The sequence below is a fragment of the Melanotaenia boesemani genome, chromosome 6 (assembly GCF_017639745.1).
Source record: "Melanotaenia boesemani isolate fMelBoe1 chromosome 6, fMelBoe1.pri, whole genome shotgun sequence".
In the NCBI taxonomy this organism is placed as follows: Eukaryota; Metazoa; Chordata; class Actinopteri; order Atheriniformes; family Melanotaeniidae; genus Melanotaenia; species Melanotaenia boesemani.
Window position 1 is genome coordinate 26,401,743 of NC_055687.1, and position 24,277 is coordinate 26,426,019.

At 36.1% G+C, this 24,277-nt stretch overlaps 1 protein-coding gene across 1 annotated transcript; it reads left to right on the forward strand.

Annotated features, from left to right (window-relative positions):
• Nucleotides 1–859: 859 nt before the first annotated feature.
• Nucleotides 860–20,560, forward strand: ddc (dopa decarboxylase). The gene is made up of 14 exons (XM_041988971.1): nucleotides 860–996; nucleotides 2,207–2,412; nucleotides 3,706–3,819; nucleotides 3,942–4,061; nucleotides 8,476–8,610; nucleotides 9,594–9,737; nucleotides 10,298–10,364; nucleotides 10,726–10,820; nucleotides 12,240–12,307; nucleotides 15,790–15,866; nucleotides 16,911–16,930; nucleotides 17,011–17,109; nucleotides 18,828–18,929; nucleotides 19,273–20,560. Exons 2-14 carry the CDS (start codon nucleotides 2,212–2,214, stop codon nucleotides 19,471–19,473), a joined length of 1,443 nt encoding a protein of 480 aa, XP_041844905.1. The 5' UTR covers nucleotides 860–996; nucleotides 2,207–2,211; the 3' UTR covers nucleotides 19,474–20,560.
• Nucleotides 20,561–24,277: the final 3,717 nt, after the last annotated feature.

Sequence of the window (24,277 nt, forward strand, 5' to 3'; positions counted from 1 at the left end):
CCTGCTGAGCAAACATAGCCCTCCCTGCTGCATTTTGGTCACTGGGTCATAATATCATGCGCCCAAGTGTTGGCATTTAAATGACTTTTGCCTTAATTGTTTTTCACTGTGTCTTAGCAGAAGTTTCAAGGTCCCCCCCCCCCCCTTTTTTTTTACCTAGTTTTCTCTCTTTGTACCCCAAAGTAGCCCTTTGCTTAATGTATATGTGCAAAGCTGTTTCCTGTGTTCATGTAAGCTTCTTCCTTAAGCAATGATCTGTTTGACACTCTGTAGCAATTCTAATGATTAAGCTCTTTTGTGCTTGCTAATAACCTTAACTTGATCTGTGTGCCCAACAATAAGAAAGCATATGGAAAAAAAAAAAAAAAATATATATATATATATATATATATATATATATATATATATATATATATATATGTATATATATATATATATATATACACATATATACATATATTATAAAATATTTTTCTCATTGAATTACAATACATTGTTTTTGAAACTCTAAAACATTGTAAATTACAATCTACTCAGTGTTTATAATTTCAGCTAATAATACAGCTACATTTCATAACTCAAGGATTGTTTTCAATATATTTATATTAATATAAATATATTATTTATATCTGCTTAGGAGAACAGCATGTGTTAAACTGAATTTACATTTATTAGTATGTGTGTGTGTGTGTGTGTGTGTGTGGGTGTGTGTGTGTGTGTGTGTGTGTGTGTGGGTGTGTGTGTAGCTTCAGGAACTCCTTATGAATCACTCTTTCTTGCGTTGGCCATGAGCCCCTTTCCCATTGGCTGGCCTGGTAGGGGCTGGTGGGATGGAGGTGGTAAGAGGCAAGATAAAAGGAGCAAATGTCTCGTTCTGCTTACACACACAAACACACTGACCACGTGCCTTGCTGTCCGTCTGTCTGCCGGTGGACGCGAAAGAGGAGGCGAGGATCCACTACCTAAACACGGCTGTTGAAGCTCTCACTTGACAGTGTGAGTATACACATACACACTCACACATTCATACAGCATGTCTAATCCTATTTGAGATAAGGCTAAAGGATAAAGGCTCTGCCTCTCAACAGTGGAAAAACACCTGCGCTGGAACACACTTGTTGAATGATAAGGTGGTAGGGTAGAGTAGGGGGCAATGTTCATATGCAGTTGTGTTGTTTGAAAAAGAAGCCTGGCTGAAAAGGGAAAGGGATTAAATGAATGCTTTTCCTACAGTCTATTTAATATGCTATTGTGGGACTTCAAATGTTTGGATGTAATTGGAACTTTACCTTATTTTTAAGTTGTATGTGAATATGATGAAATAACCTAAAAAAGAAATATTGATTTCTTTTTTTTTTTTTTTTTTAAAAAAGCAGTTTATGAAATCATCTGTGGTGATATCAGACGATAATTGCACAACAGGCTTTAGATATAATTACTTCTTGATTATAGAAATGTTTTGTTGCTGCCATGGTCTTTTAGCCATATCACAACCTTTTGAAAGAAAACTAAGCTACTGGACTGGCTTAAGACAGGATAAGGAGGTCAAGAGTCCATACATTCATATAAAATGTGCAGGCTTATAACTGTCAAGCAGCACGGCTTAATGTTTGTGTTCATTTGCACTGCAGCTGGTTCATTGTTACTGGTCAGTCAATGAAAACAAGCTGCAAATCACTGTTGAAACGTGTAATCAACCAACCTACCATGGTTTTCTTGTAATAAAAATAATTATCTCAGCAAAATTTCTCCACACTGGTTTTAGAGAAGAAAAAAGAGGTTTGAAAATCCATCCGTATACATCCAGAGTGCAGAAAAAAAACGTCTAGATGTAATTTAGTTTTTAGCATTTTTACATATTTTAGGAAAAGTGTAATTGTTTAAAATTTTAAGTCCATGATAGCTGATTAGGTCTATTAAGTACTAAAGTATAAACATATTTTGTATGTTCATATACTTACTAGTGTAAACTGCTAAAATGCTAACTGCGCTTGGCATTGAAAAGCTGGTTATGTCTGCAATGATCCATCCATGCCTTAACATTAGATCAAAGGTTAAACTTCTGAGTTAATATTTCTGTGTGTGTGACTGCTCCTCCTTTTGCTAACTGTATGAAACCATGAAGAACATGAAGAAGTCACATCCAACATGTGGCAAACCAAAAAACAAGTCCCTGATAAAGCTAAACCATTGTGCTTTTTTCCAGTCATCATGGATGCTGCAGAGTTTCGGCGCAGAGGCAAAGAGATGGTTGACTATGTGGCCGACTACTTGGAGAATATAGAAGAACGTCCAGTCTACCCAGATCTAGAACCAGGATATCTCCGTTCTTTAATCCCCACTGAGGCCCCCATAGAGCCCGAAAGTTATGAAGACATAATAAAAGATGTGGAGAGAGTCATAATGCCAGGGGTGAGGGCTGACACCTTTCAAACACCTTTAAAATTATGGCTAAAAAAGCCATAATTTTAAATAACTAATGTCCAGTAATGCAAACAATATTACTATCACACTCATTTGTAATGCATATGATGTAACTTAGGTGTTAACAGATCAGATAACCATGATGAGAAAGGTAATTCAAGATTTAATATTATGATTGTTAATAGATCTGACCAGAGACACTTCACCTGTTACAGGTGAAGCTCAAAAAATTTGAATATCGCACAAAAGTTAAATATTAAATTAAATAAATAAAAATAAATTATTTTGAATACAGACATGTCTGAAGAATATAGTCATGCATATGAACTCAGTACTTGGTTTGAGCCCCTTTTGCATGAATTACTGCCTCAATGCGGTGTGGCATGGATGTTATCAGCCTGTGGCTCTGCTGGGGTTTAATTGAAGACCAGAATGCTTCAATAGCGGCCTTCAGCTCTTCTGCATTGTCTCATATGTCTCATCTTTCTCTGCCTCTCCATTCTTCCTCCAGACTCTGGGACCTGGATTCCCATTCAGCACTTATTTTAGAACATTTAACTTCTTTTGCAATTATTATTACTATGCTGAGGCTTTCTCTCCTTGTGGAGGGTGTCAATGATGATTTTCTGCACAAATGTCAGGTCAGCAACCTTCCGCATGATTGTGAATTCTACTGAAATAGACTGAGAGACCATTAGAGTTAGACTTAGACTTAGACTTAACTTTATTAATCCCTTGGGTTGACTCCCTCGGGAAATTCAAAATTCCAGCAGCACAATAGAAAAAGCAGGTAAATAGGCGCACAGGTACGAAAGAGCAAAATGAGTAAAAAGAGCAACACAGAGATAAATAAGATAAAAATAAAGATAAATAAAGGCATTCAATTGGTTGTGAGTGATTTGCAGGTGTTTTTGGATTAATTAGCTGATAAGAGTGCGGCACTTAGAGGCTACGACATTGAACCTTTTCACACTATTCTAATTTTCTGAGATTTTTTGCATTTCCATAAGCTATAAGCCATAATCATCAAAATGATAACAAATAAATGCTTGAAATATCTCACTCTGTATATAATAAGTCTATATATTTTATTAGTTTACCTTTTTTTAAGCTGAATTACAGAAATAAATTAAGTTTTGGGCAATATTTAAATATTTCACCTGTAATATAGGGCTACCTGTTCCTCGTTCATTAATCAGTCTTGTAAGGGTTCCCATTAAAGACCTATAGTTTGGCTAGTTTTCTGGATTTCCATCTGCATGTTTTATCTTTTTTTTGCAGGTCACCCACTGGCACAGTCCAAACTTCTTTGCTTACTTTGCGGCAGCTTCCTCTTACCCTGCTATGCTGGCTGACATGCTGTGTGGAGCTATTGGCTGCATTGGATTTTCCTGGGTAATAAACACAGCTGCATTTTTGCATCCCACTACATTTTGAGAGTTTTTGTATTTTAAGCCCATATTTATGTTGAAGGAACAAGCTTTTGAGATATTCATTTGAATTTTGGTTTGTCTCAGGCTGCCAGCCCAGCCTGCACTGAACTGGAGACAGTGATGTTAGATTGGCTTGGGAAGATGCTGCAACTGCCTGAGAGCTTCATAGCTGGGACACACGGTCATGGAGGAGGTGTCATTCAGGTAGACATCTTTGTTTGTATATAGTACAGCAATATCCATTCAAAACCTGTATGTATGGAAGGAACTGGCTGAGGCTTGCAGCTATGACCATTAAAAAAAGAAGAAGACATTTTTAGTGTATCTAAATCTAATGGAAAATTGCTCTTCTTCTCTTATGAAATATTGATTAAATAATAATTTTCTGTCAGCCTCAGTACAGAATTGTTTATTTTCAGGATGTAGTATGTTAAGGTGCAGATTAGAGAGAGAAAAAAAAAGTATGGTGTCCTTTAAGGTAGAACTGCCTTGTTATAAGTGCCAAATGTAAAGATGTGCATAGTTTAAACTGGCACTGGTTTCCCTCCTCACTCATTAAAACAAGATGGTAATGGTTGAGGGTTGTCCACAAACCAGTAATCACCCAGTTTAACCCAAAGCCAGGATAATGTAACTGAACAGAATCACCTCACACTCAATAAGCATGTGGAATGACATCTCTTTACAAGAAAAAGTGTTTTGTTTTGACTTATGGACAGAATTTTATGGACAGAATAAGGAGAATGTCCGGTTTAGGAAAGTCAGATTGCTGTTTGCAGATGATGTGGATCTTCGGTTTCTCCAGAACAACCTCGGGCAAAGATTCAGCAAAGATTGAACCAGGAAGGATGAGAGTCAGCACCTCCGAGTCTGAGGTCACAGCTCGTTGGAAAAGGGAGCATCAGAGGGAAAGGTGGATTGGTGCATTAATACAGACAACTTACCAGACTGTTGTGGCAAAGATAGACCTGAGCTGGAAGGAAAGCCTTCAGGCTACCTTTCTAATAATCACCATTCGTCAGTAGTGACAGAAAAGTGAGATTAGACTACAAAAGTTTGAAATATGTTGGGTGCCTGAAATCACTGGAAGCATGCATGAAATAGCCATGAAATGGTTAAATCTATTAGCCATTGTCCAAAGACATGCATGTTAGGTTAATTGGTTACTGAGTGGTGAGTGGTTCTTTGTCTATCGGTAAAAATAATGAATGAATGAATGAATGAATGAATGAATGAATGACTGAATGAATGAATGAATCTAGAACTTGCTGGGATTGCACATCTATTCTGGCCTGGGAACAGCTCAAGAATTCCCAAGAACACTGCTTTAGGGATTTCTGGATTCAAATAAGCAAAAGATGGATGTGTCAGTGCATAGATATATGGTTGTATAGACTGATGGATGGTTGGATGGATATTGTCTGAGAAGCAGAGCACACACATACATGACACATACATCAATACATCATATATCAATATTTTAAAAAGACAATGCACTTGTCAAGTTTTTGTATCCATCTGGATTATATCATTAAAAGATGATGAGAAAGCTTATAAACTTACAATCTAAACTTAATATCAACCTCTTCACACCAATGTCTTTATAGTAAACACTGTCTTTAGTTATTGAGCAACAGTTAGAAGTGGATAAGATGTTGTTGTCAAATAAACAAACAGCCCAATACACAGAAGGATTCCTTGGATTGTTGATGAGATTAGCGTAGCATCCATTCATGAGCAGTAAAAGTTATCTTATACATCATAATAAATTTACCTTTACTCCTAATATGATGGAAGTTGGTTGCTGTGAAAGCACAACAGAGAAAACCTGGCTAAAGCTTGCAAACTGCTCAGTCAACTAACTTTAAACTAAAGAATGCACTTCCTAAGATCTGTATGAATGGATTTTTTTGTACTTTCAAAAGTTCTCCAGTTTTGGTGTCAATCTGAAGGACTTTTGAGGTATTTATATACATGATTGATTCAGATCTCCTGTGCCCATAATTATCAGTATTTTGTGCGCCATTGATTTGTTGTGTCTTTGTCGTGCTGGATCAAACCAGCTGGAAATTGACAGGAAATTGCCTTTTAATGTGTCATTCCCAAGCAGATGACAGAGAGATGACAGTAATAGTGCATGGATTGTTTCGTGTGGAAAAAGGCTAAACATTAGTTTAGTGTTCCATTGACAGAAACAGAGAAGCAATAGCAGAGGATAGACTCTAAATGTGTGTTTGTGTGTGTTATTAGGAAACTGAATAGTGGAGCATGAGAGTGCACTCTGATGACAGATCATTTCATGCATCCTCTATTGTGACCACCTGAGTGTGAGGGTGTGTTTTTGTGTGCGTGCTCATCTGGCTCATCATGTTTTTGTTTCTGTCTTGCCACTCTCCTTTTTTAGAGCAGCTTACCAGCTCACTATGGCAACGAATAGGGCTCTTCTCACTGCAGCAGGGCTAATGAGTGTTGTGACAGCACATTGCCAGTCTATTATTATAAACCCGGTGTCACCACAAAGAGGAAACAGGATGGTTCTTTTTTAAAAATAGTGACCTTAGAACTCCTTTTTAATACCGTAGTGAGTCAGTGGTGACATGAGAGGTTAAAAGGATACTAAATTATAATTCATTAAGGTCTGGAAAAAAAAGGAAGACCAGCCTCTATGCATGTGTCTGGTAAACAAATGATTTGTGGCAGATTGCAAAGCAAATTATGATCAAATGTCTGCTCAATTATATTTGAAAAGAAACTGGCTATATTTCACTATACCGGAAGATGATGATGACAGATGGAAAACTAAAGTATTCAGATGCAATGAGTGCTCATAAACACACATTAAAGTAGTCCTTTGGTGTGTTTTATAAGCAGGATAAAGACAGGAAGTCAACTCGAGTGAGTTTGAAAGAAGAGGTCTGCTGTTGAATATTTTTAATCGTGTCCTTTATTTGGTTTTATTTCAAGGTGCTACGTCTGTACACAAAATCTTAATGATTTCTCAGAAAGGTTTGATCGATCAGTCTATCATGTAGAGACATGTTTGATAACATAACTATATCTACAGCTGACAGCTCCAACTAGTCCTTACTTTATGCATGAATGTGTTTTAAACTCATAAATCAAAATGTCCTTTAGAAGTCAGGTGGCAACTCCTGCCATAACCGATAAGATTAAGAAACCAAACTATCTAATCATCGTACAAGTATACTGATGCTGCTAATCGCAACAATTTTTATATAAGCTTATTTCTTTGGGTGTCTTTATTGAATTTAATAAGGGTTCCACCAGGGATCAATAATATCATTACTACCTAGTGTGTAATGCAATGCCACTTTTCTAAACAGACATCATAATTCCAGTTTTTATTCTTATTATATTACCTACACATCACTTCCATCTCAAAACAGGCCTTCCCTGGACTACAGGCTTTAATAGACAACTGAAAACATGTTATACTCCAACTTCAGAAGACAAAATGTACACATTTTACTTCTGTTCAGTTCTGTTCATGGTCTTTAACTGAAAAGGTCCTGCATTATAACTGTATAAAAACCAGGCTTACAAACACCGACAAACTGGTTTTCTAACGATTTGTGTTTATTGACTGAGTCATTTGAATATTTATTGATTTTTTTTAAGGATAATGTTCCCAGACACCTCAGAAGTCATGCTTTATTTCATCATATAGCCTCAAACAATATTTTCTTTATCAGACAGTCTGGTAAACAGAGAAGAAGAGAAGGTGTCATAACAAAAAGGAGAGTATCCAGCAGCACAGACATTTCACTGTAAATTTAAACATATAGAATAATTTCACATATGGGAGAGACACATAGCTTGTACTGAAGCTTGCAAAAGAAGGCAATTTATATGCAAATATGACTTGATTTTTATTACTAATTAGCTGATATTTGACAAAGTTGTTTGATTTAAATACAAGAAAAAGAAATTCCTTCTCATGAGGGTATGGTGACATGAAGGTTGAAAACCAGATGACCCAACATTTTTTATTCTTCAACTTTGCTATGACTCAAGATTGGGTTAGATTTGAGTATTTAAAAAGAGGATGGTGGAGTTTGAAATGATATAAAAACCTTGTTGGGATATGCCTTATATCACCTGACTGTTGCCCAGTTAACAGTGGCAAAAATAGATAATACCATCTGAAAAGTTTAGTTGATTTCCTCCATAGATCCATTTTTTCCTTTAAAGGCAAAGCAAGTTTATTTAAATAGCACATTTCATGTAAAAGATAATCCAAAGTGCTTTACACACAACCTTAAAAGCATTACAGATGGTGCAAATAAAGCATTAAAATGTAGTCAAAGGCAGCAACAAAAATCACAATAAAGTCATAATAAATTCATAAATTAAATTAAAATGATTAAAAGTCAGATGAGTTCAAAGTTACCATGCAGATTTCATTCAAAGGCGCATGAGAAAAGAAATGTTTTTAACCTGGATTAAAAAGTGTCCAAATTATTTGGTAAAAGTACTGGTAGTTTGTTCCATTTGTTTGCAGCATAGCAGCTAAATGCTGCGTCTCCGTGTTTAGGCTGGACGTGTTGACCTTGAAAACAAAACATTCAAGTTCATATGTGTTGTTACTCTCCAACAGGGAACGGCCAGCGAGGCGACACTCATGTCCTTGCTGGCTGCCCGCTGCAAAGCAATCAGACGGGTGCAGGCAATAGATGCTAAAAAGTCTGAGACTGACATCCTCTCCAAGCTGGTGGCATACACCTCTGAGCAAGTAAGCACAAATAATACTGCCACTTCTCCCTGCATCATGTTAGAGGCTTTGATTTGACTGTAACTGCCTTATTTAAAATACCAGATGAATGTGAAATTTTTTTGCTGAAACGGCATATGGTCAGCTGCAATGTTTCTCTTGGGTGAGTCTCTCATGTAGACTCAGTCACTTTGCACAAAAAAACTTAAAACTGGCTGCAGATACATTATTCATCTAGTTATTTAAAAATAACATATAATCAGGATAATAAAACAGCAATGCATTTGCAAAGTTCTGTAAGAAGTCTCTTTTAAAGGTAGTCCATGTAGTTTTTCAGCAATTAAGCGAGACAGAGGGTCAGGGAGGCAGTATCTAGCTCTGATAGGGTTTAATACCAGGCTGACTTTGTGATTGGATTAAGGAATTGCCTGAGGGCCACACAGACCTTTACAGAGAGTCCAGTTTGTGTTTTTCAGCAGTGCAGTGTTCTGTTAGCCATGATGGACATTGCTTAAGCAGAGGCTGATCTCTTCAGTAGCAATCTGTTGCAGATATTCAAAAAAGAATTAAGGTGGTAGGTCCAAACCTGGACATCACATTTCTGAAAAACATAAAACAGTCTCATGCACAAAAACACGATGAATGTTTTTAGCCTTTAATGTCATTAATGGATGCTTTCTATAGCATAAATGCGGATTTATTTGAACAGGACACAGCAAGTGTTGACTGTTATTAGTTAAATAACAGACCTTTTGTTACGTAGACCATTGTTTTACTTTAAATCCAAGACAGTTAAAATAGAATATTTTCTTTCCACTTAATTCCTTTTAAATATCTGATAAACCACTTTCTGACTAAACTAAGATTAATTCTAATTTACACTGATTTTCTGCAGTCAGTTCCACTTTTTATGAGGTTTGACATGGACAATGTTCCATCTAATTCCTGAATATAATAAATATTATATAATTTTCTCAGAAATGTTGCATGTCTTTTCTCTTTAGGCTCATTCCTCAGTGGAGCGAGCTGCTCAGATTGGGGCAGTAATGATGAGGAAGGTTCCTACGGACAACCAGTACGCTGTCAAAGGGGAAATGCTCAAGAAGATGGTGGAGGAGGACAAAGCAGCTGGGCTCATTCCTTTTTATGTAAAGAAGGACAAAAGCATTCATCTATTGAACAACTCAAAAGAACATTAGCATTGTTTGTTTAAACAGAATTCATATCTATCTTTGTATTTTTTTAGCTACATGTTTAAATTTGACATCCAGGCATATATATAATCGCTCTTTAAACTGGTAGCCACAATGATGTAATTTACTTGTGTTGCAGCTGTGTACGCCCTGAGGCTTCTGCTGAAGGATAACATTGTTTCTGTTTAACCTAATGAATGTCTATCAGGTTAGGGACAAGAATCCCTGTCTCATTTGGACCTACAAATCACTATCACTGAACACTAGTGAGGAAACTGCAACGGTCGAGCAGCTCTGAGTCACATGTGTGTCAAAATTTGTGCCTTAATGTTCAAGAGATTGATATCTGCACTGGGAGCAACAATAGCTGCAAAGGCTGTGTTAATTTAAAATTTGTTTTCTTGTAGAAAAATGTTTTAGATCCAAACCCTTATTGTTTTGATAGCAAAAAAAAAAAAAAGTCAACAGAGCAAACAAAACACTTAATACATTGATGATGTGTGTATGTGTTTCAGTTCTGTGCAACCCTTGGAACCACTCCATCATGTGCTTTTGATCACATCACCGAGCTGGGGCCTCTGTGTGAGTCAACAAGTTGCAACCATACACAATCAGTTTTTCTGATTCATGAGAGGAAGTGGACTGTAAAGCTATATTGGCTCTATTAGTTTTAGAAATACACACACAAACCCGCTGATTTGATAAGAACCAGGATGTTTGGAAGGCTAATCCAGATTCAAGTTGCTGAGGAACACAATAATAAAAGTACTCGTTCTGTCCGTTTTAAAATCAGTCTGAAGTTATTACAATGATCTTAAACCATAAAGAATTTAAACGAATCATATGTGATAATGTTTTTTAACCATATTGTTGAACATACATGGAATAACAAAACAGTTGTGATTAGAAAGGATATTAACCTCCTATTTATTGTCTCTTCCAGGTAATAAGGAAAATATGTGGATGCACATTGATGCAGCATATGCTGGGAGTGCATTTATCTGTCCTGAATTTAGACCTTTATTGAATGGAGTTGAGGTGTGTAAGATAATATAACCTTTCATTTTTATGTAACCCAATACAGCTTTTACACAAATTTTACGAACCAAGAAGTTTCACTGAAAAAATGTACATTTAAGATTTGAACCTTGGTTACATTTTGGAATAATGTTGAGGTTTCTCTGTGGTCAGAAACCTGTGGTGGACATCCACCTCCTTACAGACGAGTTGTTGCTGAATAACCACTTTGTGTTCAACTGCATGTGAAATATCTCTCATTGCATCTGTGAAAGGGAACACTAACCTTATACTGCTTGAAAAGGGCATAACGTTAATGTCAAGGAGGAAGCGTGCAAGACTGAGCAATGGGCTAAACAATCAGCATGAGATGGAGGAACATCAATCTGCCTTTTGAGGCTGCTGAAGCTGCTGTTGCTTCCCAAGCTGTGCAGAGACGCAGAGATAAGGACAGAGTAATTTCCTGAGGCTGCGTTAGACCTTTGTATATAATGTTTATTAGACACACAAGTTCAAACAATGTTGGTGGGAACAGAGAGAAGGTAGAGTTGACCATAAAAGGATCAACAGTTGTTTCATCTTTTCTTCCACTGATGGTGAGAAAATTGGCATTTTCATCCTTGTAGTTTTCTATTTTTATATTCTTTAATGTAATAGCAGAGTTTTGATTTATAGTCTTTCTTTATTAGATAGTTGGAAAAGAGACTGCCATACATGATGTTTAGTTACAATCAAGTCCACTATTCTGCACAGTGGTGAAAAAAAACTGAATTGGCGAAATCTGCAGTGAATAAGGAGCTAAAGAAGCAGTGTGGTCCTTGTGCGGCCCGCCCTGCTGAAGGATTGGTTGCTAGGATATAAGAGATGGGCACGGAGGTGACCAGCCCCTTTGCATCAGTCAGCATGGCAACTGACAGCCAGGAGTCTGTTTCACATTGTCTTTCTACGCTGTGTTATTGCATCCGTGGAGGTAGAGAAAAGGATATTGCAAAAGATGGCTGATAAAAGTATTGAAGCAGATTGGGAATGGCTTGTCTCTTTGAGTAAACCCTGCCAGGAAGGGGTTATTTCCAGTGTGCTCTGTAAGATGTTGGCTTGATGTTACTCTTTTGCATTTTAAGGAGATATTTCCCACTTTATTGAAGAAATTATTGTTGGTGACATGGTCGCCTCTGTTCTCGTTATCTTACATAAAGTTATTTTGTGGTGTGTGATTTTCAACGAACAGTTCAATGACAAAAGGGACAAAATGGGCAAAATTTTCAGTTTTTTTCTCAAGGCATGTAATAAATATATAAAAAAAACATAAACAAAAAAACACATTTGCCTATTAATGTCATGTCAAGTCTTGTGTTTTCATAACTTAATCTGTATTACATGTCATTATGAAGCGTTCAACCGTGTGGCTTCACTAATGATTTCTTCTTATTCATTTCCAAGTATGCAGACTCTTTCAACTTTAATCCACACAAATGGCTTTTAGTCAACTTTGACTGCTCTGCAATGTGGTAAGTTTTCCAACACAGAAAAAATAAAAGTCACAAGTTACAATTTTGCTGCTTTTTGCCACATTTATTTGCATGCTAACCCAGGAGGGTGAGTACACCTTACATTACTTCCATGTCAATGACAGTAAGATATTGAGTATGTCTGTGGATGATATAAAGAGTTGTACCATTTTTAGCTTTCAGCACTGTTTGCAGAGAATATTTCCCAGTTTACCCAGGCAGTGGCTCACAGTTCTATACAATAACAAAGGGTACTGATATCTATCTACACATCTATCATTTGCTCAGTAAAAATAGAACTACGCCTTGCACCTGCCTCTGCTGTCAGCACCAACAAAACGATGCATGCGCTGCAAAAGACGGAAACAATTATAAAAAATTAGATATTATGAAGGAAAAAAGTAATAAAAACCTTTTTCCACCATCTCCGCCTTGAACTAGCACCATATCAGTATAAAACAACTGAGTTAGCCACATGCTTTAATAGTCTAGGACATTTCTAACTATTTAAATATAATTCATAGAAATATTTTCACAAACCGGCCTCCAAATGTCTCAGAACTCTGTCTTATCTTATGGGGTGCCAAGTGTAAAAATTCAGTATAAAAGTTGTAGCTGACACATTTTCATTATTTATCTCACTTTTCTCACATTTAGCACATTTTTCCTACATTTTCCTACATTTAACATAACTTTTAACCACATGTATAATGGTCAAATAGAACATCTAAATCTAAATTTTAAATCTAAATCTAAATGCTATATGTTAAATCTAAATGTTATATGTTATATCTAAATGTTAAATCTAAATCTAAATGTTTAAATCTAAATCTAAATGTTATATGTTAAATCTAAATGTTATATGTTTTATCTAAATGTTTAAATCTAAATCTAAATGTTATATGTTAAATCTAAATGTTTAAATCTAAATCTAAATGTTATATGTTATATCTAAATGTTAAATCTTATATCTAAATGTTAAATCTTATATCTAAATCTAAATGTTTAACCTAAATGTTTCGAATATATGCTAATTAACCCCGCCCCTTTTAACCTCAACCAATACGCTAGTAGGGAAACACTCGCTCGCACGCACACACACACACACAGGTCTTTACTGTGAATGTCTTTCTGCATTTACGAGCTGCACTTCAAAGTACACTTCCAACCAACCACTCACACCATTAATGGTAAGATGCATATATTTATTTTTAACTTTCTAAACAACATTTTGCGGACTTTTACTGTTAGCTAGCTACTTAGCTGGAGCTAACGTCCAGGGCAAATTTATCGCTATCACTGCCGTCACGTCACAAAGAAAAGTGAAGTGAACCAAGAATGCATTTCCTAATCCTTAACTGAGTAAATGTTGTAATGTCCAAAGTTTGTGTCTGAAGTGCAGCTCGTAAATGCAGAAAGACATTCACAGTAAAGACCTGTGTGTGTGTGTGTGTGTGTGTGTGTGTGTGCGTGCGAGCGAGTGTTTCCCTACTAGCGTATTGGTTGAGGTTAAAAGGGGCGGGGTTAATTAGCATATATTCGAAACATTTAGGTTAAACATTTAGATTTAGATATAAGATTTAACATTTAGATATAAGATTTAACATTTAGATATAACATATAACATTTAGATTTAGATTTAAACATTTAGATTTAACATATAACATTTAGATTTAGATTTAAAATTTAGATTTAGATGTTCTATTTGACCATTATACATGTGGTTAAAAGTTATGTTAAATGTAGGAAAATGTAGGAAAAATGTGCTAAATGTGAGAAAAGTGAGATAAATAATGAAAATGTGTCAGCTACAACTTTTATACTGAATTTTTTCACTTGGCGCCCCATATTATCTGCGTTTAATGGACATAATTAGGATTTAGAAACTCAAGAAGTTACATGGTTTTATACAAGTTTTAGAGGTTATGATCAACTGCATCCAGAACAGAAAATCCTCCAACTCAAAACTTCCCAGAGGAATTTGTTCAATCAAACATAATGGGTCTATGATAATATTCACTTCTCGTCATTATAAAAAGAAACTGACTCATATTATTAAACTGGTGTCTATTAATGAGATGGTTGTGTGAACGAAAAAGTGTTTTAGTCCTAAATATGATGATTTTTAACTCCAAGCAGTTAATTTAGCTTTTTAGCCCTGAGTAAAATTCTTCCCTACGTCAAACCAGGTGGTGATAGTCTAGCTGTAACAGGTTGTCTTTACTTCTAACCAAACATAAAATCAAATGTGCATTTTTTCTACATTTTAAATAAATACTGATTAAATGAATAAATTATATTTACTGTAACTGTTCAGTGAGGTTCCCCTGTGTGGTCCTTAGGTCAAATCAAATGAGAACCACTGATTAGCATAAAGATCCATAAACATTACAATATTGTCTTTCCAAAGGAAAGTGGCGCCTCTATTGTTATTATTATTATTATTAATTATTACCTAAGTATTGAGTATGTTGCAATATTCTGAACACACATGCACATATGAAAAATGTCTGCTAGTAAACTTCTTGAGGTGAAGACCTACCAAGAAATGTTATTACCTAAACACAACCAGAAAGTGACTAAAGTACATTAGAAAAGTGTTTTGTTTTGACTGAATACAACACTTATTTATCCATCCATCCAATGTCTGTATCAACTTATTCCAAAGCAGTATTGCAGGGGTCTGTAGTCTGTCCCAGCAGCTACTGACAGGCTGCCGGACTAGTGCATGCAACCCAGAAGAAAATGAGAAGTTATATATATCTGGGTCTCATATTCACATCCCATGGTTGAAGCAGTGCATTATCAAAGGCACTGCTTGTAATCACACCATCCTTTCTTAAGGACAAAGCAGGGTACTTTGTCCTTAAGACGATTTTGTGCCTTATTAATAGAAGCTCTTGGAATGGGATGTTTTCTTGGGATGGGATGTTTCATATGAGTCATATTTCCACCCTGCCCCTTGGTGGGGTAATAGATTATATTGCATCTTTATGGGTTATATTTAAGACTATCAACATCTGATCTATTTGGCCATTTTGATTTCAGAACTAAATTTATTTTATACTGACTAAGGAGAAGTGGCACTCTCCTCCGAGGAAGCCTCCTGTTTCCTCTTTGTGGAAATGCATTCATGGTGCAACAGCATCAAGTTGTGCAAGGCCAGATCATGTAAAAAGGCTGACTGTTGTGAATTAGCTCAAAAGACACCACACTTTGTGTAATCATTAGATCAAAGTGAGATTATTCATCAGGTTTGGCACCAACACGAAGTCCATTCCAGTTGCAGCTGTACAGAAGATTCTTCACAGACTATATCACACTTTTGAGTTCAATATTTACATTATGGAATAAGAAGCATGTAAAAAAAATATATAAAATAAAGTATATCTTAATCATTGTTTAAAAAAAGAAGTAATTTTAAGGTTTTATTAAGTCAAATTAAATGTCCCAGAATAATGTTCTTTTCTGGTTGTCAACAGGGTGAAGAAGCGAGCAGACATCATTGGAGCTTTTAAAATGGAGCCGCTTTACCTGAAACATGAAAACCAGGAATCAGGTGGTCATTTTCACTTCAACAATCTGCATTAGTGATCACAAACTGAGCTGATATGTTTTTTTTGACAGCAAAAAACAGCTGGGAACTTGTTTACTGTTTAAAGCTGTGAGGAAGTTATTGAAGTCATCTACACACTCATTCTTTCAAAGAATGCTGAAGAGTTGTGCTAATGTCTTCACATATAGAAGTTTCGTGCAACCTAATCCAGAAAAAAAAACCACACAAAAGAAAATATTAATTAAGGACATTTCCTCATGTAGGTGTGTGACCTAACTTGATAAATAAACACCACTGCTCTGTCTTGGTGGTCGGACTGTGTTTTAAAAGACTTCCAACTCATTGAATGCCTGTAACAGGAAAAAATTAACTTGCACATAAGGTAGAGCCACCTCTCATTTGTTTCTAAAAACCACTGGTTGCAAAAGAGTTTGTCTAAGAGGGTCCAGGCTCTGTTGAAGAATAAAACTGTTCATGCGCAATATGAACTTTCATACTTGTATATGTCTGCTATGACTGTTTGCTAGTGTGCAGCCTCTCAGCCTGCAGATGGGATCAGATTGCCTCTATAATTTACTTGACAGACAGGCAGACACAGAGAAAGATAGAAAGCTACCTCCCAACACACACTCAAGCACTTCAGAAAAGCCTTTGCTCATACAATCTGGACTCCTCAATCTAATTAATGGTTATTAGCACAAAGTAACACAGGCCTCTGTTCTGCAGAGATGAGCTACCTGTAGGCAATGGCCTGTTTGGAGAGACAGCGCTGTAATCAGTGAAATATAGGAGGTGGGCACAATGACAGTGAGCAACACCTGGACTGTGTAACACAATCAAATATAACCACAAAGACAGCTTTAATGGAGTCAAAGACCAAAATCATGCTCAGAGGTTTGTTCAAATGAATCAAAGCTAGTGTCTGGCACTAATGAAAACTTTTTTTTTTGTTTGTTTTAGAAGTTATAGTATGACATTTTTGGAATAATATGAACTAAAACATATGTTGAAAATGTAACAGACTACATTTCTTTTTTCTTTGAACAGGGCTTGTCACAGATTACAGGGTAAGGTAAAATATCTTTATAAATTATCTTATCCTGATTGGTAAAATAAACAATAATTACTCTCTGCTGCCATCCTGTAGCACTGGCAGATTCCTCTGGGAAGACGATTTCGCTCTCTAAAGCTGTGGTTTGTGTTCCGCATGTATGGTCTCCATGGCCTGCAAGCTCATATACGAAAGGTAGGTGACCAAATGAACGCTCCAGCCTCATTCACCATTACAACTATATATTTGTGCTGACATACACATACACATACACATACAGGTCTTTTCAGATCCATTTATTTATTTACATACATAAAAGTTGTATTTGTTGCCACTGGAATAATGTTCTCACTAGTTTTTTTTTAAATCTTTTGTAACAGTATGGTAAAAATATAACGCATCCATTTATTTTTAAAAGATTAGCACGGCGGTGACAATTATAATCAGTCAGGCTTCATCTTTCTCTTCAGTTCGTCATCTCCATCCTTTTCCCCCCATCTCTGTCAATCCTAAAAAAGATAAAGAAAAAAAAAAACAGGGAAACAGTTCTGGCAATCACATGTGCTTTCATGGTAAATGCCACCTCCATCCTTGTGTTGCACACCTCAGCCCTCCTAATCCTTCTTACAACTAAAGTCCCTTTTCTGCACTCCCTCCTCAGCTCTACCTCCATCACTGTATCTTGACAGATATATTGTGTCGGACTGATATCTCCCTCTCTGTGGCAATATTTTCCCCTCGTCCCTGCTCCCTTGTCTTTCTCATATTTTCCTCTAAATGTTCCACAGATGAATGCCCGGCTCCTATCTTCCTCTGTCTTACTTCAGTCTGTACTGTAAATCAAGAGGATCTGTTCCATGTTATCTTTAAATTTTCATTGAAGTGACGTATGCAGCCCTGATCCCTGCAGCTATACGAAACACTAATTTACTGTGCATTTGTCTTTTGAATCAGATCACTTTTGGTAATAGATCTGTCTTATTGTAACTCACTTATGTTTTTTTTTTTATATATAAACATAAATATTATTCACCTTTTTTTCTTTATAAACAAAAAACTAAAACCAACATTACAAACATTAAACTACAACATGCTCAAAATATTTTACCACAGCAGTGGGTAGCCGGACAGACAGACAGACAGTGGGGCTGCTGCAGTTTATTGTAAACAGGGAAATTGGTGGTAAAATACTAGAAATAAGGAAGGATGGTGGTCAGTCAGTTGTTGGTGATTTAAACCCAGCATCTAGTTTCATTAGAAAGGAGCAGACAAGAAAAGTGCAGTTAAAATAGTGTATTGATGCTCACTTCACCTTTCATCTAGTGTCTCAGTGGGTTCTTTGATGTCAAGGGGGGAATTATGCTGTAGGAGCATGTTTGATCACACAGTGCCATTAAAAAGAAAAAAAAAGTCTTTCCTGAGAGCCGAATTTGGTATATTTCATGTTATCCGAGTGCTAATTTGGAGCTTTTCTGATGTGGGTCTCCTGAGAGCTGGTTCCTTTAAGATGTGTGAACTATCAAACAACATGTTTGTTAATCAGATTTGTTTATTGAAGAATACATTTACTTCATAGTGGTTACACTCCATTTAGAGAAGAAGAGATTAAGTTGAAAACTTATGAGGGAAACTGCACCTTGTGGTTACACAACACTGCCATCTAGTGAAGATTATGCAAATTACAACCTTTAATCAAGTTTCAAAGAATTCAGCAAATGCTCTCATGCATTTTATTTAACGTAGAACTAATTATGTTCTCTGTTTTTACTTTTTTTTCTTTCAGTCTTACTGTATTTTGTATCATTTAGGACCAAAGTCGTATAGCTCTCCAGGATATCAAATTTCACTTGACAATCTGTGCATGTCTTTAATTTAGAATGAGTCTTATAGGTTCTGATATGTTATGTTTGTAGCAAGTGGCCCTGGCCAAGGAGTTTGAGAGTCTGGTGAGAGCAGACAAGAGGTTTGAAATCTGTGCTGAAGTCATCATGGGACTGGTGTGCTTCAGGCTCAAGGTATGGTATTAATATTTCCAGTAATGCTTATAAAAATGCAATAGTTTAGGTCTGTGTTTTTTCACCAAGAAAATATATACAATCAATCTGCATATTTCATTATTACAGTATGGTACACATTACTTAGCAAATAATTAATCATTGATTTGAAACAAATAGTCACCTAAATATCTAGCTCTGCAACAATAATATAAAAAAAAGTTTATGTATTAAATAATTTTGTAAGTCATGAAAATAGGGATTATTTTTTTTCTTTTTGGCTGTCATTCATTTTTAAAAACAGATCCCAGTACAAGCTGGTGTCAAACTGGCTATACAGTAAGTTGTCCTCCTTCCCTTTCAGGGCTCCAATGAGCTGAACCAGAACTTGCTGAAAAGGATCACCAAGAACAGAGAAATCCATCTGGTGCCCTGTCAGCTCTCTGGTCGCTTTGTCCTGCGGTTCGCCATCTGTGCACGCACAACTGAGTCACGCCACATTCAACAAGCGTGGCGACACATCACACAACTGGCTTTTGAGCTTTTGCAGGAGCACCCTCATTGACCAAACGTTTGCATTGTCCACTCTGATGCTAAAAGGAGAGCTACAGTCTGGACAGCAGTTTGTGAGGTTTGCAGATATAAAATGTCCATTCGTTCATACATTTCATGATGAACCCTTCATCCCATCTGCTGTATGTTCCTGGCTGCAGTCCAGTCACTAAGCACTGGTCAAGCAACAATATATTTAGAAAGATGTATCTAAAGAGCACATCACAAGTCTACAAAACCTAACTAAATCTAAAAGAAAAAAATGCTGCTCCCAGACAGAACATTTTAAATCTGCAACTCCTTCAGTCATTGTCTTAGCTTCTGTCTGTCACTGTTTGGTGATGATGTCATTGTCCTTATCATTGCACACTTATTTTCCTGCAGGCTTATCTAAGCTGGTTTCTGTCAAATATGTTTTGAGGGTGACTTGAAGGTTTATTTTGGTTGAAATTGGTTGATATGATTTTTTCTAGGTTTGTGGTAAACGGTTGCACATCCTGTGAATGAATTCTTGAATCGGTGCATGTCATTAATATTTGTAGCTGCTCTTTAATGTACAGTACTGTATATGGTGGTGTTGTGTGGAGCGCTTCACAAAGTTTATGGTTAAAGAGTTCTAATATTGTTTCAAGTCATCATATTTAACACTTTCATCAGTGAATTAATTTATTCTTGATCTGATTAAAACAATATTGAAGTTTCATTGTAGTAACCCAAAGAGGCTATATATTTGTTTGTCACTTTGTTTTTAAATTGGAGAGTTATCATGCATTCATAGGTTGTCTTATGCACCCTCTAAATTAGAGGGATGAGAATAATATTATGCCACTTTATTGATAAAAAGGACCAACAATAGTTTCCTTATTGAGACTTCTTTTCAATTCATAAAATGCACTGTATATCATTGTATTTCTATTTTAAATTATAGATCAAATTAGTTTAGATAAAAGAATAAAAGATGAAGCCTTAGTTGTGCATATTCATATCAATTCACATGACACTGACTTGGTGGGTGTATATTATGTCTTGTTAATCATTGTGAGGATAGTGAGTGCACTGTAGGATCGCCTATATCTCTGACAAGCCCTTGTCACACACTAAATCAAATCAAATCAAATCAAATTTTATTTATAAAGCGCTTTTCATGCAAAGGCAACACAAAGTGCTTTACATAGTAGAAATGAATGCATATTAAAATGAAAAAAAAGAAAATCACAGAACAAAAAACAATAAGCCCTTTACACACCCAGTTATGTGACAGATTAAACACCTCCCACCCCCCCCCCCCCCCCCCCCCCCCCCCCCCTTCAACCATCCACACACACACACACACACAAACTCTTAATATCTGTCTAAGGATCAAGATTTATGACCGATTGTCATGATGAACAAATGTGACTGATCCCTATCTGCCTGGAGATGTATAAATCTGTGGCTTATTACCAACCCTTGTTGTTAAGTCGTATGACTGTGTTTAAAGCCAGCAGCTGTTTCTGATCCAGGTGTTTTTTCCTTTAGCTTTGCTGTGGGCTATATGTAGTGTTATTGATTAATTTGAATAAATTCTGGTGTAATCTGGATGCTGTGGTTAATTCCTCTCGAATGTACAAGACCCACATAAATGTAATTTAACTGCATCTTGCATTAGGGATACAGTAGTACTCCACACAGTATAAATTATGCCCTTTCTGGGCATAATAAAGGCTACGATAGAGACCATAAGTAAACACGCAATAGCAAAACTTGCCTTATGCCATAATCAATTTTGAAGCCACGTTTTTCCTAAATGTTATTTTAAAAGCCAACTCCATGTGAGTCTGCTGTGCCTCAACGGATATGTTCTTAATTAAATATGACAAGCAACACACTATGCCAACCAGCCTCGTCTGAGCATCCTAATCCCTGAAGACAAAGGCTATCCTTCTATAAATAAAGATGCGGATCCAGTATTAGACTCTAATTCTTAGTCACTGATTACAGATCACCATTACTCACCTGCTCCTTCACTTGCTTCAGAAGGTTATATGAGAACCTTTTACCTTTAAAGTTTGCAGTGATGTGGAAACATTCCCTTTTTTGACCTGGTTAAGGAAATATCAAAGAGAAAAGGTCTCATTGTCTTTCTGTTGTCTGTTCAGACTGAACGGTTATGACAATGATGAGCCGTTAGGGAGATAACAAAGCTATAAGAGAGGTCTCAGTTCAAGTTCTTACAATCGTGTGCCTGACCTGCATAACCTGCATGAATAAAAGATGTGCTTTCACTGGACATGGCTTGTAATTGTGAAATGCACTCAAAGAAAATGGAGCAGTGGCGGGATGCATTTAGACAGACAAGAAGATTTGGGTATTGCAGCACTTAACACTAGTGGTGCAAAAAAGAAAAACAAGTCATATTAATATCAAAGTATTAAACTATGTTGAGATAATGGAGCAAAAGTTTGTTAAATTTTATTACTAAATTTTTCCAAAGACAAGAGGTGTCAAAATCTTTTAACAGACCTCAAATTCTATTTTTTTTTTTTTTTTTTTTGTAGATTTAATGTAAAAGAAAAGAAAGAATCCATTTGAATAAAGACACTGTTCATCTCTAGTATCGACTGGGATAATTGCAAATATCACACTGCTTTTTCAGTCCCTCACAGTACAGTAGGTCTGGGCTGCTTTTATGCCATCACCATTACTGACTCCTTTGAGTGATTGCTTCAGTCACTAATGCTTTTAGGATTACTACGGATCCAACAATTATAATTAAACATTTATTTGAGCTCTTGAGGCTGAGTTATAGAAAGCATTAGGAAGCACTAAATACCAATATATTGCAGAGCCACTGTAAGATTTAACATTAACTGTTGCTCCTTGGGTGCTAAATTTATCTCTTCAGCTGCAATTTGCAGTCTGATCACAAGAGGTCACCACAAAACTTGTAGCTCAAGCAACTTACTGTCATAGATGGTGTGGATCCATTTTAATATCTTTTATGTGGTCAGTTTGTCAATGAGTGAAACATGCAGTTGTAAGAATATAAAGACAAAACTGCAGAGTGGTTTATAATCAGGTGTGATGAAGCATTTGTGCAGCACAGTTTTCTTAGCCTTGTGAAAATGTATATTTTACTGTGGTTTGTTATTTGTATTTTTAATATGTATCATTATATTTTTGCATTCATATTTTATGACTTTATTACATCTTTTCAGACCTTGTATTATGTACTGTAGATCTAATAGAAACATTAACTCGTCAAGTTAAGAGCAAACATCCCTGCAAAGGAGGGGAAAATAGCCAGATTACAATCAAGGAGCAAAAATGTGTGTTCCAGCAACCAGTAGGACCAGCAACTCCTGCTTTATCTGCAACAGATGAACACAGATTATGCTGGGTTCAGCCTCATGTCGATGATCTGGAGACATACAAAAATGGCTTTTCTCTTGGAGATTTTGGAAACCTAAAGTCAATGATATGCCAGAAAATCAGAATGATCTCATTAAACTTGTATGTTTTTAGAAACGCTGTGTCCACCATTAAAAACAGCCCTACAATAAATAGAAAAGATTATGCTAGGCAAATAATAACAATAAAAATTAAAACAATGCTTATTAATAAAATGGTCTTTTTGTATTTTTTTCTCATTTCATCTTCAGCCTATCAGGGTTTAATTGTGAACTCATGGTTTGCAGAGGGAGTGAAATTCTTTTTTTTTTTTCTAGAAATATCAGTTTGCATGTACGAAAAAGCTTTTGTACACTGTGTTTACATCTTATATGCATTTGAAATCTGCTTTGAAAAATGATTATTTGAACTCATAAGTTTTCATTCAAGTCACATTGATAGAATCCAGTTTACTTCAAGTTGGCATTGCTTAGTCCACTCTAGGCAGCATTGTTGAGGTTATTTACTAAATACTTGCCCAAGAACTTTTTTACTCAGGAGGCATGACATGGAAAAACACTACAATAGCAGGCATCAGAACATAACTGAATCTGAAGTCACAACTACACTTGAGACCTCGGAGATCACATTACACGACCAGAGTTTAATGCCTTGCGTTAAACTGCACACTAATTGCAATTTTTCAATAATACTGATAATTGTGTTTGGATGGGTTTCCTTTTTGATAATTCAATTCCAGAGCAGTGAGTGTTTAATAGTTTTTATCGCAACTTGCCTGATGATGTCAGGGGGAGAATCTTCTGCATGCCACTGATGCTTAAAATAAAGACAATTCCCCACAGCAGCAACTACAGAGAGACAGCCATGTTGAATCAGATGGGGGTGAGAGGATCATAGCTCAAAGTGAAATGGAGGGGGTTGGATTTAAAGTGCACCAGCCCACACATTAGAAACCCACACATTAGAGGCTTAAGGGGTAATTTTCTGTCAATTTGACACAGCAAAATGCTCCCATTATGTACTGTGCATGTCCATATACTGTATGTACTGTATGTATTTGTCAAGATTGTTTTCCATTAATGCACGAACCTTATGACTCAAATGTTGAAACTGGTAAGAAAAAAAACATCATCTTCAAGCTTGTGTGACTGAAGGTGTTTTTCATCGCTAATATGGCTAAAAAACAAACAAACAAACAAAAAAACAAACAAAAAGTAAACAAGAAAAACTTTGGTAGATTTTGGTAGGGATAAAAGTTGTTATTGAGTCCACTGGAAGTGTTTTGTCACACTTATGCTGGATGTTTATGTGTAACATCTTTTAATTGAGTGGCTAGGACATCTGAACAAGCAGAAGTTTACAATGCAAAATATTTTATTTAGCGATTAAAAATAAGGTTTACATTTTTTTTTATAACTAAACTGACT

What these genes read in the sequence shown, in the direction of transcription:
- ddc (XM_041988971.1), top strand. Translation starts at nt 2,212, where the DNA reads ATGGATGCTGCAGAGTTTCGGCGCAGAGGCAAAGAGATGGTTGACTAT. An exon ending in AGAGAGTCATAATGCCAGGG is followed by an intron (nt 2,413 to 3,705) that starts GTGAGGGCTGAC and finishes TTTTTTTTGCAG; the next exon opens with GTCACCCACTGGCACAGTCC. An exon ending in CTGGGCTCATTCCTTTTTAT is followed by an intron (nt 9,738 to 10,297) that starts GTAAAGAAGGAC and finishes TATGTGTTTCAG; the next exon opens with TTCTGTGCAACCCTTGGAAC.